This window comes from Cibotium barometz, chromosome 36, assembly GCF_041138505.1.
Source record: "Cibotium barometz isolate CiBa-2024 chromosome 36, ASM4113850v1, whole genome shotgun sequence".
NCBI lineage: Eukaryota > Viridiplantae > Streptophyta > Polypodiopsida > Cyatheales > Cibotiaceae > Cibotium > Cibotium barometz.
Window position 1 is genome coordinate 1781907 of NC_141081.1, and position 15025 is coordinate 1796931.

At 38.8% G+C, this 15025-nt stretch overlaps 2 protein-coding genes across 2 annotated transcripts; both read right to left on the bottom strand.

Annotated features, from left to right (window-relative positions):
• Window positions 1-11211: 11211 nt before the first annotated feature.
• LOC147617393 (uncharacterized) lies at window positions 11212-13292 on the bottom strand. The gene is made up of 3 exons (XM_086775649.1): window positions 12906-13292; window positions 12557-12603; window positions 11212-12113 (listed from the first exon to the last, which is right to left on the bottom strand). Exons 1-3 carry the CDS (start codon window positions 12953-12955, stop codon window positions 11905-11907), a joined length of 306 nt encoding a protein of 101 aa, XP_086631775.1. The 5' UTR covers window positions 12956-13292; the 3' UTR covers window positions 11212-11904.
• A 149-nt stretch (window positions 13293-13441) lies between these two features.
• On the bottom strand, window positions 13442-14537 carry PDE334 (ATPase, F0 complex, subunit B/B', bacterial/chloroplast). Its single transcript, XM_086775648.1, has one exon. It carries the CDS (start codon window positions 14359-14361, stop codon window positions 13627-13629), a length of 735 nt encoding a protein of 244 aa, XP_086631774.1. The 5' UTR covers window positions 14362-14537; the 3' UTR covers window positions 13442-13626.
• Between the last annotated feature and the right edge of the window lie 488 nt (window positions 14538-15025).

Sequence of the window (15025 nt, forward strand, 5' to 3'; positions counted from 1 at the left end):
CAAGATATGTGAAAATACGTGATGATATTGTGCATCCCATTGCCCATGTTGGTAAAGTGTCATTGTCTCCTAAAAATAAATTTACAAGCATAAAACCACATGTGTCTCACTTGAAAGTGTTTGGATGTATTACAAGCATAAAACCACATGTGTCTCACTTGAAAGTGTTTGGATGTATTACATATATGTATGTTCTCGAATGAAGTGAGAACCAGTTGGATCCAAAGGTAGAGAGAAATGCATCTTCATTGGTTATACTTTGGAGCAAAAAGGTTATTAATGTTATAACCCTACCACTTGTGAGATGCAAGTAAGAAGAGTTGTTATCTTTGATGAGATGAGGTATATACAATTGAAGGCAACATAAGATGTAGATGTAAGAAGAGTTGTTATCTTTGATGAGATGAGGTATATACAATTGAAGGCAACATAAGATGTAGATGTAAGAAGTAATGATGTCACACATATAGAGAAACAATCATAGGTGTTTAGTGAACCTACAAAGTCCTCTAGTAGTGGATTCAATGTTAGTCCCCACCGTGGGGTGAAAGCATGGTTAGGTGGTATCATTTATCTCCTTTTTGAAGGGTTACACAAGTGGTTTTTGTCATTTTAGTGGGAGGAGGGAAATAAAATTTATAACGTTCAAAATTTAGGCTTGTAATGATTAAAGGGTAGTGGTATGAGAAGATACATGCATACTTGGTTTCAAACGGTTTTTACAACAATACCCTCTATGTAAAGAGGAGTTAAGATTAATTTTTTATCATTATACATTCATGGATGACAAGATAGTCACATGCCCTAATGAGGAGAATATTTCAACCTTCAAGGATGAATTACATGTATCATTTGAGATGATAGATTTGGGCTCATTGTATTATTATTTGGGCATCATATAGTTTATGCAATGTGATGATGGTATTGTGATGTTGCAATCAAAGTACATACAGAGACTGGTTACATGATTTGATCTTAAAGATTATATCTTGTTGCTACACCAATAGAGATAGGTACTAGGCTTAGTCTCCAAGATAAAGGAGAATCATTTGATGCATCACTTAGCAAGTTATTGTCTATGCAATACAAGGCCAGACATTTAGTTTTGGGTCTCCTACATAGTAGTTTATGCATAGTTTTAGAAGTAAGCATTCGGAGGCTAGCGAGCATTATGATACTTTTATAGGGCACACAATACCTTGGGTTATTTTATGCTAAGGGGGGGTGATATTCAGCTCCATGCTTTTAGTGATTTTGATTGGGTTGGATATTATGACATGCAAGTGTCCACACTAGTAGTGGCCTTTGCTTTCATCTTTATGATTCATGGTAGTCACATTGAGCTGTGGAGTTGAGTATAAGGTATATTTTATATTGAGGAGTGTTTATGGCTCAGATGCCTTTGGTAGATCTTGGTGTTGATAGTCTCCCATCTCTATCTTCAGTGAGAGTGCATCGGCCGTTTATGAGGGACCCAATGTGAACATAGTGCTTCATGCTCACACAAAGCACATTAAACTTCATGCTCACACAATGCACATTAAACTTCATTATTATTATGTCAAGGAGAGGCTTATTGGAGGCCCAAGGGATTAGCCTGGCTTTATTGTCAAAATATTGAACATGAATCCTCAAGCATGAATAGTTATGGTGTTCTTAATCCTAATTATTGTGATTAAAGAATACTAATCTTATGGTGTGTGTAGCCTAATTAACAAAATAATAATAATCCTAATGACTTAATCAAGCTTGACTCAAGCACAATTAGGTTACAAGATGGAAACTTATACTCATAGTAGAGAGGCTTGAGAGCTTTGCTTGAAAATGCCCCTTTTTATATGAGGAGGGTACACCTCTTACAAATGTGCTCATGTGGGATAATGTCCAAGTGTGATGTGGTTGTATTCTCCTAATCTTGGTCCTCTACATATACCTTGCCCTCAATGGAACCACAAATTTTAACACCCCCCCTTGGTGCCATGAAGTATAGGCTACTACAAGGTGGCTGGATGTGAATTACAAAAGATCCATCACTTCCCCTTAGTGCAACATGCCACTCAAGGTGGTTAAGTGTGGTAATACAAGATGTCATCACCCCCCTGGGTGCATATATTTCTACTCTCAGATGGGCAGGTGTGATAAGAAAACACAATACAAAGGACTATTTTGGTGACCTTTTACAATCATGGTCTAAGGTGGTGAGGCTTGTCGATGCAGCTTTAGTTTAGAAGAGATGCTCATGGGGATCTTCTCTTTGATTGATGAATCCTCCACATAGTTGGTCTCTTGGTTCTTCAGTCTACAATCTTCTTCCTTGTGCCTAAGTTTGTTGTAGTGTCTACATTTGGTCTTGCGCCTGAGTTTGTTGCAGTGTCCACATTTGGGCTTGTGTTTGTGCCTGCATTCGCTTTTGAAGTGCCCTTTCCTTTCGCAGTGTTAGCATTCTTTTATGCCCTTGGTGGTGTAGAATTCTTGTTCCCTTGTTGTACTTTGTATTCTATTCATTAGCCGGTGCTCAAGCTAGATGAGTGCCAAATTGTGAAAGGTTGGAAGCTAGAACGTATGAGCATTACGCTCATGAATGAGGCCATGATTTGTGCATGGGAAAAGACTACCAAACCAAGTTTTAGTGTGCAATCTGAGAAAGAGGTCTGGTGGCTTGGTGCATTCGAGGTACCGAAGGTATTAACATGGATGTTTGAAAGGACTCCCTGGGATAAAGTAATTTCATCTAAAATAAAATACCCATGAATTCAATATGCTAGGAATTTCTCTTTTCCCATCTAAATGATGGAATTCCACATGTCATAGAAATTCCTCTTTTAACATTTAAATATTTCTCATAGAGAAAATAAATTTATCTAAATTTTATCTTTAAATTTAATTAAAATACTCATTAATTTCAATATACTAGGAATTTCTCTTTTCCCATCTCAATAATGGAATTCCAAATGTCATAGGAATTCCTCTTTTATCATTTAAATATTTCTCATAGATAAAATAAACTTATCTAAATTTTATCTTTGAATTTAATTAAAATAATCATTAATTTCAATATGCTAAAAATTACTCTTTTCTCATTTAAATACTTGAATTCCAATATGGTGGAAATTTCTCTTTCATCATTTAAACTTTTCTATACAAAAAGATAAATTTAACTAGAATCCTTCTTTAATTTTTAAATAAAATATACATTATTTTAGAATCACAATTTTTCTCTTAGTTCATTGGAATACATGGATTTCCATTGTCATGGTGGGGATTACTAGAAATTTCTCTTTTTTCTAATTAACTATTTATGCATAAACATAAAAATTAAATTTTTCATGATTATAATGAGAATCATTCAATTAATCTAGGACGATTAGTCCTAGAATATGGTAGGAAGTCCTCTTTTCATATTATGAATGAAAATGATTTGTGTTAATTTTTTCAGAAATTTTGCCATAACTCCGCTGCTATTACTGATAATTCTCAATAATTTGAAAGCATAAGTTTAGTTATATCCCTATGATTAGAATAACCATTAATTGGATCAATATCCAATTATGGACTTGATTCTTAATTTTTCCATAAATTAAATAGCATAAAAGCATTAAAAAGCCACTTATTTGGCCTCTAATTTGACAAGCATAGAAATTACTTTTAGATTAGAGAATTGCTTCATGAGAAGCTTCATTTGAATATAGAATAGGTCATAGGAATGATTTCTAGGGTTATAGGGGAGTCAATGCTTTCACCTACTTTCATTCGCCTTTTTGAAGTTGAGATGTCTTACATATGGAACTCCTTAAGGGGGGTTAAGCTACTGGGCTTTAAAGAGTTTACATATGGAACTCCTTAAGGGGGGTTAAGCTACTGGGCTTTAAAGAGTTTATGTCTAATTGAGGTTTCTTTTCATCAAGATAGGCTTCCTAATCGATGGGGAAGGGCATGGGAGTCTCTCCTTTTCTAGGGTAGAGAAACACCATGCAAAGATCATCCTAAAAATCCATGTTATCAACCTGCCTCTCCAAAGTGTCAGAATTTAAATTGACCTTTTGAGTAATTAGATCAAGCTCATCCTCTACTCAGGCTTAAGTCTGGGCATCCTCCTATGAGGAGGGGTGAGTTAGATCAACTAGCTAGTGAGTAAATATGTTAGAGTTTTTATCATGTGATGGGTTTTTGTTCTTATTTACCCTCAGACTCCTTCACTTTCTATTTATTTGTTTTGAAAACCATCATTATTCCCTGGTATGTCACATGAAGGGTCCTAATTGCTATGGTCAGGGAAATATGGAGGAGTTTTTATCTGGTAATTCTTGATATGGTGTCCCTTCTCGTTACAATGAAAGCAAGGGCATTGGGCATGGCTTTCTCTCCCTAAATCTTCAGAGCCTTCCATTGAGTCAAGTTCAAATAAGGTGTCTAGTGGAGAGTCTAGGACCCTGTACTACTATGCTAAATTGGGTTCCAATGGAAGGTCCAGATCCTAGAGTAGGTTGGTACATCTCTAGCTCAACAAATGCACTGTCCTCTACATTGGCCTTAAACACACATCCAGACTATAGTGCATATGACCTAGGGTTTTGGTCGGGGACAAAGGAATTGGTCAATTTTTATTCTTTTAATTTTTTGGGCATTACAGTGATTTGTCCAAAGTGAGTTTAAGATAATTCTGAACACTTTGGGAAGGGTTGTATATGCACTTTTTTTAGGGCACCCAAGCACCAGTTTGTGTAGTAAGTTTATGCAAATTTTAAACTTTTTGGGGTGTTGTGCAAGTACCAACGTGATTCCCGCAGCCTAAAACCAATATCTAGAGAGTTTGAATGAACAAATCTTCTCTCCCTAGGTTGATAGTTAGGGCTTCTGGTAGAGCTTGGTTGAGGTCCATTTCTGTAAGGGCCTAATGGGTGTGCCGACAAGGGTTTAAATCTAGGATGGTTCTTTGTCCTAGAAATTTTCCCAAAGGTTCCACACAGAGCTTGAGCTAGGGAACTCAACCCATATTAGAATTTTTGTATGTTTGGGCCCATTAAGGGAAAAAACAGGGTCCACCCATCGAAACAAGGAAAGTGGGGAGTTCCTCACCATCCACACCCAAAATTCTTAAGATCATACCCTCATCTCTGAATATAAATTTAAAGTAGTTATTAGGAAGATATTGGATTTGATCAATCATCACCCCCCTAGAATTTCCTAATCCAACTTTTGAGTGTTTCAGCTAATGTGGGTGGGGGGAATGACATAACCCATGATCAAAGCCCTGGCTCATAGACTTCCATCCAATCCTTCACCAAATGGAAAGGAAGGGAAACAGAAATCTACTCACTCCATCATCCTCACGCCAGTGAGATGTTCCTGAGAGGGGGCGATGTCCTTGTGTGAATTGTCATAATAAGAAAAACTCCTATTTTGGTTCTCTTCCAATTTCTTAGATTCCATAGCTAGGAGACGACTTCTTTTGATTGCTAGAAGGGGTTGTGGCGCCAGTGAGATGTTCCTGAGAGGGGGCGATGTCCTTGTGTGAATTGTCATAATAAGAAAAACTCCTATTTTGGTTCTCTTCCAATTTCTTAGATTCCATAGCTAGGAGACGACTTCTTTTGATTGTTTGCTAGAAGGGGTTGTGGCTCCTGAACAGAAATATTCTGTTTTGGATACACTCTTGGGACTCTGCATGGCCACAATGCATAGCTTGGGGATGGTCAACAGAGATGACTTGGTGTGGACAACATGCAAGACATAGAGGGGGTGATTGGGTGATCGGCATGATGTTTCCAAAGAACAGAGAGGGGGGCCTCCCCCCAAGGAAGGAGTTATGTTACTGAAGGAACAGGGGTTATAGCAAGGAGGCATGGAGAAGACCTTAAAACCCTAATCACAGGTAAACTAGCTGTGACTCCATTTCCACTACCAGCTCCTTAGCATAAAGCTTTTAGTAGTGTAGACTCTATAAAATATCTCTCACACACATATATACATGTCTATATAATCTAAATATATAAATTTTATATATTTTTGTTAGATGTCCAACTCCTGGTAACATACTACTGAGGGTTCTCTGATTATGTGTGTAACATAACATCAGTGTAAACTCAAATAACATACACAAATGACTATGAAAGAAAACATAAAAAATAATAATCTAAATATATAAATTGTATATATTTTTGTTAGATGTCCAACTCATGGTAACATACTACTGAGGGTTCTCTGATTATGTGTGTAACATAACATCAATGTAAACTCAAATAACATACACAAATGACTATGAAAGAAAACATAAAAAAGATAAAAGACATAGATGAAATAACATACCTTCATTGCTTCATATTTAAGAGGGAAATCTCCTTACAAAGACACACTGAATTATTGTATATATACTATGATGATTCTTTGATTATATGCATGACATAACATCAATGTAAACTCAAAGAACATTCACAAATGACAATGAAAGAAAACGTAAAAGATAAAAGACAGAGATCAAATAGCATAGTTTCATTGCTTCATAAAGAGGGAAATCTCCTAAGACGCAGTGAATTGCTTTATATATACTCTGAGGATTCTTTGATTATATACATGACACAACATTAGTGTAAACTCAAAGAACATACACAAATGACTATGAAAGAAAACATAAAAGATAAAAGACAGAGATCAAATAACATAGCTTCATTACTTCACAAAGAGGGAAATCTCCTTACAAAGACACAGTGAACTTTGTATATATACTCTAGACAACAGAGCCAATGTTGCTTATCAAGAATTTACATAGGATTTGAATAGTCCCATCCCTTACATCAGTTCAAATTTAATCAGTTATTTGTGATTCTTCCTATCTATACTAAAATGGAAAGTAAAAAAGGCTATACTAGATGTAAATGAACACCTAGTGGATCGGATTCAAAATTCAAAGACTCGAAGCCATAGATTCCCTTGCTTGGGATTTCAATGTTGTAGAGGTTTGCCCTATTGTTTGGCTCCACAAGTACTTGTTTTTCCATCCTATTTTCCTCTACAACCTTCGTGCCTAGACTCCATGTACCCAATGGGGTAGGTATATTAGCAATGGTAACGTAGTAGTATAGATCCTCCTTGTTGGTAGCTCCCTCAACATTGCACTTTCAAGCAATTCTAATGTTGAATTTCTTGGGCATATTCGTGATCCCTCGATGCCAAAGGTGCTCACTCTTCCACGTCACCTTCATGATCATCACTAGCACCATCCAATAGCAAGAGCACGAGCACAGAAGAGTAGTAGTAGCACAATAGAAGCACCAGCATTAGCAGCAGCAGCAGCAGAGTAGCAGGTTGGTTGGACCCACCCCAAAATAGGTTGGCCACTTCTTTCTCCAGTTGCTCCATCTTCTATAGTAGCACATCCCAAGGCTGATCAGAAGAGGAAGATCCTCCTTAGGTTTCCTAGTGCTCCATCTTCTGCACATCCCGAGGTTAATCAAAAGAGAAAGATCCTCCTTACATTTCCTGGTGTGCCACTTGAACTATAGTCTGCAGTGCCTTTTTATGGGTTTGGAGTGTGGACCTGCAAACTAGGCATTCTCATATGAATCCTCATTCTCGAGGTAGGAGGATATCTACCTTCTTGCATTATCCTGTAAGGAAAAGTCAAAGCTTTTCAGTGCTCCATCTTTGACAGAGTCTAGGGAATGAGTTTTCTCAATGGAAATCTCAATAGACTTTCATTTAACATCAGAAAGCTCCTATTGAATTTCCTAGACCCAAGTCTTCATAGTTGAAGTTCACATTTATGCATTCATGGCATGTGTCTTCATAGTTACGCATTCTCCTAGTGAAGTTTGGCCAATTCAGCTTGACGGAAGTGGAGAGGTGCTGGAATACTAGAAATACCTTGAAGCAACTCAAAGGAAGATGGGCAATGGGACCATTAACCTGGACATTAAGCAAAATTTGGACTTAAAAAGGGCCCTCTAAGAAATGCCATATCGGTTTTTTCTTTTAAAAATGGATTGATGTTTAAATTTTTACAATTTAGATCAAAATTTGTCAGAGATTGTAGATCGAGAGTCTACTCTTCGAGATCTTTCCAATTATATATAACATGATGGGCAATTTTGTATATTCAAGAATTTTCCAAATTGGTGATGATGTGGCATGTAAATCATACTACAAAAATAATTTATTATTCTCTGCTGCACATTTTTCAAAACCAAAGACCTTTAAGCCCTAAAAGGATTATTATGCTGAGTAGTGTGTGAACACACTCTTGTGAGTACATAGGATAAGTGTGAACACACTCTTGTGAGTACCGTAGGATAAGTGTGCCATGTGGTATGCACTTTATTCGTGTGTGTTATTTTTATTGGTAAAAAAATAAGGCTACAAACTTATAAAAGCCTTGTACTTGGTGAGTGACCATCACTTCAACAATGTCAATCTAAATCACCATTGAGTCATACGATTCTCTCTCTTATGTGTAGTACTCTCTCTCTCTTTGAGCCTTGTCCCACGTCTCTCTCATTTAGAGTTACATGCCACACCATCACCAATTTGGGAACTTCTTGAATATGCAAAATTGCCCATCACGCTACATATCATTGGTCTCGAAGAGTAGATTCCCAATCCACAACCATCAGGCCATTTTTTTTAAGAAAAAGCTGACATGGCATTTCTTATAAAGACCTTTTCGAGTCCAAATTTTGCCTAATGCATCTTCGGATAGAACCAACAAGAAATAAAGAGAAATACCACCCTAATCATGAAGCAAGGGAAACAAGGGAAACCAACAGGACCAACAAGTTCGCCCCCAAGAGAAGGAAAGAGATGAAAGAATCTAGCAAGATATGAGCTTTAGGAGAACCTTAGCAAGATGAACCTCAGCAAGATGAAGATCATTTCTTGTCGTTGGTAGCACCTCAGGAAAAGCTGGCAAGGAGAAGCTAACAGCATTGCCAAGGATAGAGCCAAAAGCTACACGACGTGACTGCACCAATGTGGAGAAGGTGGCAGACTACTGTAACACACAACAGTTTCGGATGTCATGGTCAAGTTGAAAGGATAAACCATACCACATGTCATTCTAGATTTTGAATTTAGAGGGAATATACTGTCAAAAGGATTAGCCAAAATTATGGCCATAATTGTAAGACAACCAACACCATTCCAAGAGAAAATGGCAAATCAAAGAAGAGTCTAGCTAGTAGGAATTATGAGAGGAGAGGAGAGAGAGATAACAGGATGTGCCTTTCTTGTGGTGTTTGTGGTGCTAAAAGTGGAAGAGATATTTGGAGCTTACCTAATGTTAAATGGCAAATCAAAGAAGAGTCTGACCAGTAGGAATTATGAGAGGAGATAGAGATAATAGGAACTTGCTAGGTTTCTTATCCAAATTAAGTGGCATAGCAAGTTCCTAAGGTTTCTAGTAGCAGATATTGCAATGCCATTTTACTACATGATTGTGAAGAACACTGAGTATGCTTGGCCTGGAGGATGTCAAGAAGCATTCCAAAATTTGGAAAAAATGCTTACATCTACAACCCATCTTGCAAAACAACCCAACTTTGAGCTGATATTTCATGTATTTGTGGATGCATCAGAGATGCAGTTCACCATTTGGAGTGCATTTATGTAGGAAGCACAAAAAGGTTGGTTCCTGCCAGTGTATTATGCAAGAAGATGACTCACAAAGGTAGAAAGATACTACTCCACCACTGCGAAAGAAGCTTGGGAATTATCTATTCCATCAAGAAGTTTAGGCATGGATAGTCCTTTTGAACTTCATGTGGATCACAAGGCACTGTTGTACCTAGTGAAAACAAGCCAGATCTAGTAAGCTCTCCTGGATCATGAACAACCAACAAGTTATCTTGGCCAAAGCACATCAGAGGGTAAGTGGGGAGTCACTTCTCTGAAAACATAATAGGAAAGGTGTTCCAAGCTTGACTATGGTTGCCCATTGGTGATGGCTATAAAGCGAGCACGAGTGAGTGAGCATATTTTTGTTTTTAAATTATGGTCTCGCAATATGACCATGATTGAGTGAGTAGATCTGAGTTTTAGGATTACATTCTTTCACAAAGTGCCTAGAAAGAGGAGTAAAAGGTGACGCGTGGATGCAATAAGGACACAAGCTCAAAAGGCATATGGAAAATAATAAAATACAATGCTAAATTACTTATACACAGGTGTAATTATAATTATATACATGGACTGAGTTAAAACACCAATGGCCCACTGGCGATGGGTATAAAGCAAGCACGAGTGAGTGAGTATATTTTTGTTTTTAAATTATGGTCTCGCTCTACGACCATGATTGAGAAAGCAGATCGGAGTTTTATGATTACATTCTTTCATAAAGTGCCTACAAAGAGGAGTAAAAAGTGACACATGAATGCAATAAGGAAACAAGCTCAAAAGGCATAAGGAAAATAATAAAATACAATGTTAAATTACTTATACATAGGTGTAATTATAATTATATACATGGATTGAGTTCAACACCATAAGAGCCTCACTATTAACCGTGTGCATGCACTCCTATACATGGATTGAGTTCAACACCATAAGAACCTCATTATTAACCGTGTACACACTCCTATAATGTTCCATATGAACCCCCCACAAATAACCTTAGGTATTGAATAATAGTAAAAAAGGGTAGCAACCATACCCCTTCATATCTCAATTTCACTTATACATGCATGTAACCACCATCTTCATGTATCGACACACCAATAGATGAAAGAGCTTTTCATGGCAATCTCTCGGCTCTCCTAAATTTTCATTAATTCTATGTTATGGATGCGAGGCTAATACCACTAACACATTGGTTTCTTCCTTAACTTGATGAGGAGCAATGCATAGCTGTGCAATAGGCACGAGTAATACGATGTCTGGCTGATTTAGGGTAAACTGTGCGCGCCGATGCTCGCTAAAATTTAAATTAATTATAAATTCATTAAATTGATTCGCAAACCATGCATGGAGTGTGTGGAATAGCATATGATTTAATGAAGTTATAGAAAATAACAATATTGACAGTACCTTCAAATCCATGCCTCATACTTGGAAACATGTCATACATTTTGTAAGCACCCCTAAAAAGTATACAATCATTGAGGTATGCATGTATGTTAGTGTACTCCATAACAAGCATTGAGAGCGATTTCCTAGCTTCACTCCTTGTATGCTCTAGGTAGAGGTGAATAGAGACACAATAAGAAATGGCAGACCTACATCGGAGGTTTTGACAAAGTGCCAATCTTAAGTTATAATTCAGACATTGATTTTACTTAAAAACATGTTATCAAGTATGACTTACACAAGATGAAGAGATGCAAGATCCTAGAGGATGTGGAGGTCCAAAGACAAAATTATTTCCTTCTTTCCATCTTCATGAGGATGAGATTTCATGTTTACATATAATTAATTTTGTGGCATTCAATGTATGTGGTAATTTTGGATGATTATAGATGGCGTGATGTGAAGCTTGGTCATGATCTGTGCTGTTTGAGGTCAAATGGCTATTGAAGAAGACTAGAAGCAAGCATCACCTACAGACTGAAATTGAATGACACCCAAAAGCATGTGTGCTATAATGAAAGTTTTTTAATATACAATCATTATTTAGATTTGGTAGATTTCAAAAGATTTATTGTAAGAAGAGATGGGATGGACAGAGGCATGCATTCCAAACAAATATCCAATAGTTTTATCTTTGATTTTTGTGAAAAAAGTTATTAGCATACACTAGTGGCACAGCCACAGGTTATAAGTGCTCAACTTAGGATACCACCATTACGCCGCTGTAAAAGTCCACAACTGTTTTCTTTCCAGGTTTTTTTTATTGAGATTTTTTCTCCTGAAATGTATATATTATTTCCGTTAAAGGTCTTTTTCTATTGGAAACCTACGGACTCTCTTTTATAGGGATATTCAAGCCAACCTCACTAAGGTGACAGAAACTGGCTCCAAAAAGAGGGGGCATACCACCATGGCATTTATGCTGTTATTCCCCCATAAATGCACACATGAGCGAATAGCCAACCAGGCTGCATGCATATGCTCACTTGGGAAACCACTGTCTAGAAATTCATCCATGTAGCTTCTGGTATTGTAAACCATGTGTTTAAGCTTTGTCTTGCCTGTAAGATATGGGGTAAAGTGCAGTATGTCAGGCACACTAGGAGATGGTAATGCTGCCACTAAAGATCTGGATCACGACCCATCTGGAGACGCGTGATGCACCTTCTTGTGTGTGATCAATTGTGCACAGTTGTGTGCATTATGTTAACAGTTTTACAGCAACAGGTGCCAACATAAGACCAGCAATGGAATGTGAGCAAGAATCCTCATTATTGTGTGTGCGCTCACCTTCAGCAACGCTAGCATAACATGCAGAACTCAGAGAAAGAAAAAGAATGGGAGAAATAAAATGCAAGGGGGATATTAGAAAAAGAATACTATATGCAATCCAATGAAAGTTTAGCCACTGATAATCGATACAACAGGTTGGACAATGTTTCAAATTTCTTGAGACTCTTGACACTAATATGCACAAAGTAAACCTAAAAGAGTGAAGCATCACCTGTATCCTCTTGGTCATCAAAGTCGTTTGTCACATTCTTCACTCCTCTAGATCCAATAAAATGTTTTGAAAATCAAAGGACCAAAGTGAGACACAGTAAGAAGAGCTAAAATATCACATTCAGCAATTCACATGATCTCGGCTACAATCAGATGTTCACACGCAGGAGCACACTCACACTCACATTCACTCACTCACTACTCACACACGCACGCACTCTTGGATACTCTAACATAATCAACATTACACCAAATCAAAGGATGCACTAAAACAATCTCAATGGAAGCTAAATTCAAAATGCCCTTCTGAACAAGCATGCACTTAATATAGGCTACTATCAGGGACTTACATTCCAATAAACACAAGGACTCCAGTACATCTGTGCAGCAAAGCTTGCATCCAAAGGCTATCATTCAAGTACAAATTAAATCTTGACGATAAGCAACCTGTTGGCCTACAGCATTATACAAGAACTGGAAGTAACAATATCTGTTCAAGTACACTGTATAGTGGCTAGCAACCAGTCCTAGATGATCTCATCACGTAGTTGAATTTGCGCGACACACAAAAGAGGGCATAACCATTAGATAAAAAGTGTCTGATAAAAGTAAGAAGATACAGCATTCCTGACACAATAATCTCTTGATAAATTAGTGCTACTGTAACAACAGCTGTCTGGTAAAACCTCCATGACTTGAAAAAAAGAACTGGACATGATTGAAAAGGGCCTCAAAGGATCAATAGCACATAGCCTAAGCTGGCACACAGCAGTTTCATTATCAGAAAGGATAATCTTTTCCATTACTTGACCTGAGAAAGAGGAACGAGGATGACAGGCGTTCGCAAATCAAAACAAGCCAACATTATGTATTGATGAGGCCAAAATTTGAATAATTGGCAATTAAGATGTGAGAGGAAGTTACATTAAGGAGGGTACAAGGAGTGGTACAACAGGCCCTGGGGAGCTGTAAAGGGGACAGGGGCGAGGCCACCGCGAAAAAAACAAGAGGAAACCAGAACGCAAGATGTGAGGGGAGGGCGGCAGGATGTGGAGGGGGCACACTCACATCTCAGATCTTGAAAGGGATGACCTTGGCGACGATCTGCTCACTTAGCTCTTGCACCTGCTTGTCAAGGCTCTTCAGGGTCTCTTGCTTCTGGACCTCAAGGTTGGCCAAGGCATCAGCAAGCTCCTTCTCGATCCTGTCGCGAGACTCCTGCAACTTAGCATCGAGGGCGGCCGCAGTCTCCCTCTTCATTTTGTTGAGCTCAGCAGTCGTCTCCGCCCGGGCGGCCTTCAGGATGGCCTCGGCCTCCTCCTGCAGCTGCTTGATCTCATCCGAGTTGTCCCGCACCCCCATCAGCTTCTGCCGTATGGCTTCATCCCTCTCATCCATCACCTTGGCCACCGGCTTGAACCATATGTTGTCAAGTGCCACCATGAGCAGTAAGAACTCCGCCGCTATGATGGGCAGCGTCAGATTGAAGTCAAAGATCTTACCCTTCTCCTCTGCCTCCTCGGCTACCTCCGCGGCTATGGCGGGCACAGCCCACAGGGTATTCATCGCGAAGAAGGCTGCGTTGCGGAGGGCTGGGTTCTGTGTGATTTTGGTCGCCATGCACTGGATTGTCTCCTGGGGTGTGTTGGGCTCAGGGGTATTTCTGCTGCTGCATTTCTGCTGCTGCTGCTTGGATGACCCTCTGATGGCAGGGAGGCGACACAGGGTGGAGCGAGAGCACGATGCTGGCGATGGGCTGGTCGCAAAGCACAGTGTGGCCGCCCTAAAGCTAGCAACACTTTCCATAGCTTACAACTACACAGAGCAGAGAAGGAAAGAGAAAGAGATACGCAGACACAAGCCCTTTGAGAGATTCTACTGAAGATATCGAATGAATGGTGAGTGCATGCCCCTTATCCACAGCTGGTACTATGAAGTGGTGGGAAATGAAGGGATTGTAAGCACTTCAAACCTTGCCCTCTTGTTCCTCCATAGAGCCCACATATGGCATTATATACCCACTTTTCCATAATACCTCCCCTCCACTTCATCAAAGAATTGGTAAATGGGTGTGTGATGTACTCCTCTCATCGCGCCAACACACACACACACACACACACACTCAAATCGGTACCATTTTTGGTGTAAAGTAGGTCGTAAGTGTTGTGAATGATGGACATGTAATGTAGTCTACCAATTTTGGTGTAAAATTGGTTGTAAGGCTCTTCGATCTGATGAACATCCAATGACGTCTACCAATTTAGCAAATTTCTTTGATTTCCTCAATTGCATGATATCATGCCTCCACAGGTCACCACTTATAATAATAAGTCCTCACCCTAGCTCGATTCCCAATATGTTGGCTTGTCCTAGAGAGAGATTCCATAAGGTTTTGTGAAGAGTATATGAAGTTAGCCTTGGGAGCCCTTCCCAAAGTAGAGAAATAGAAGGGTTGTTGTAATGCATGCTT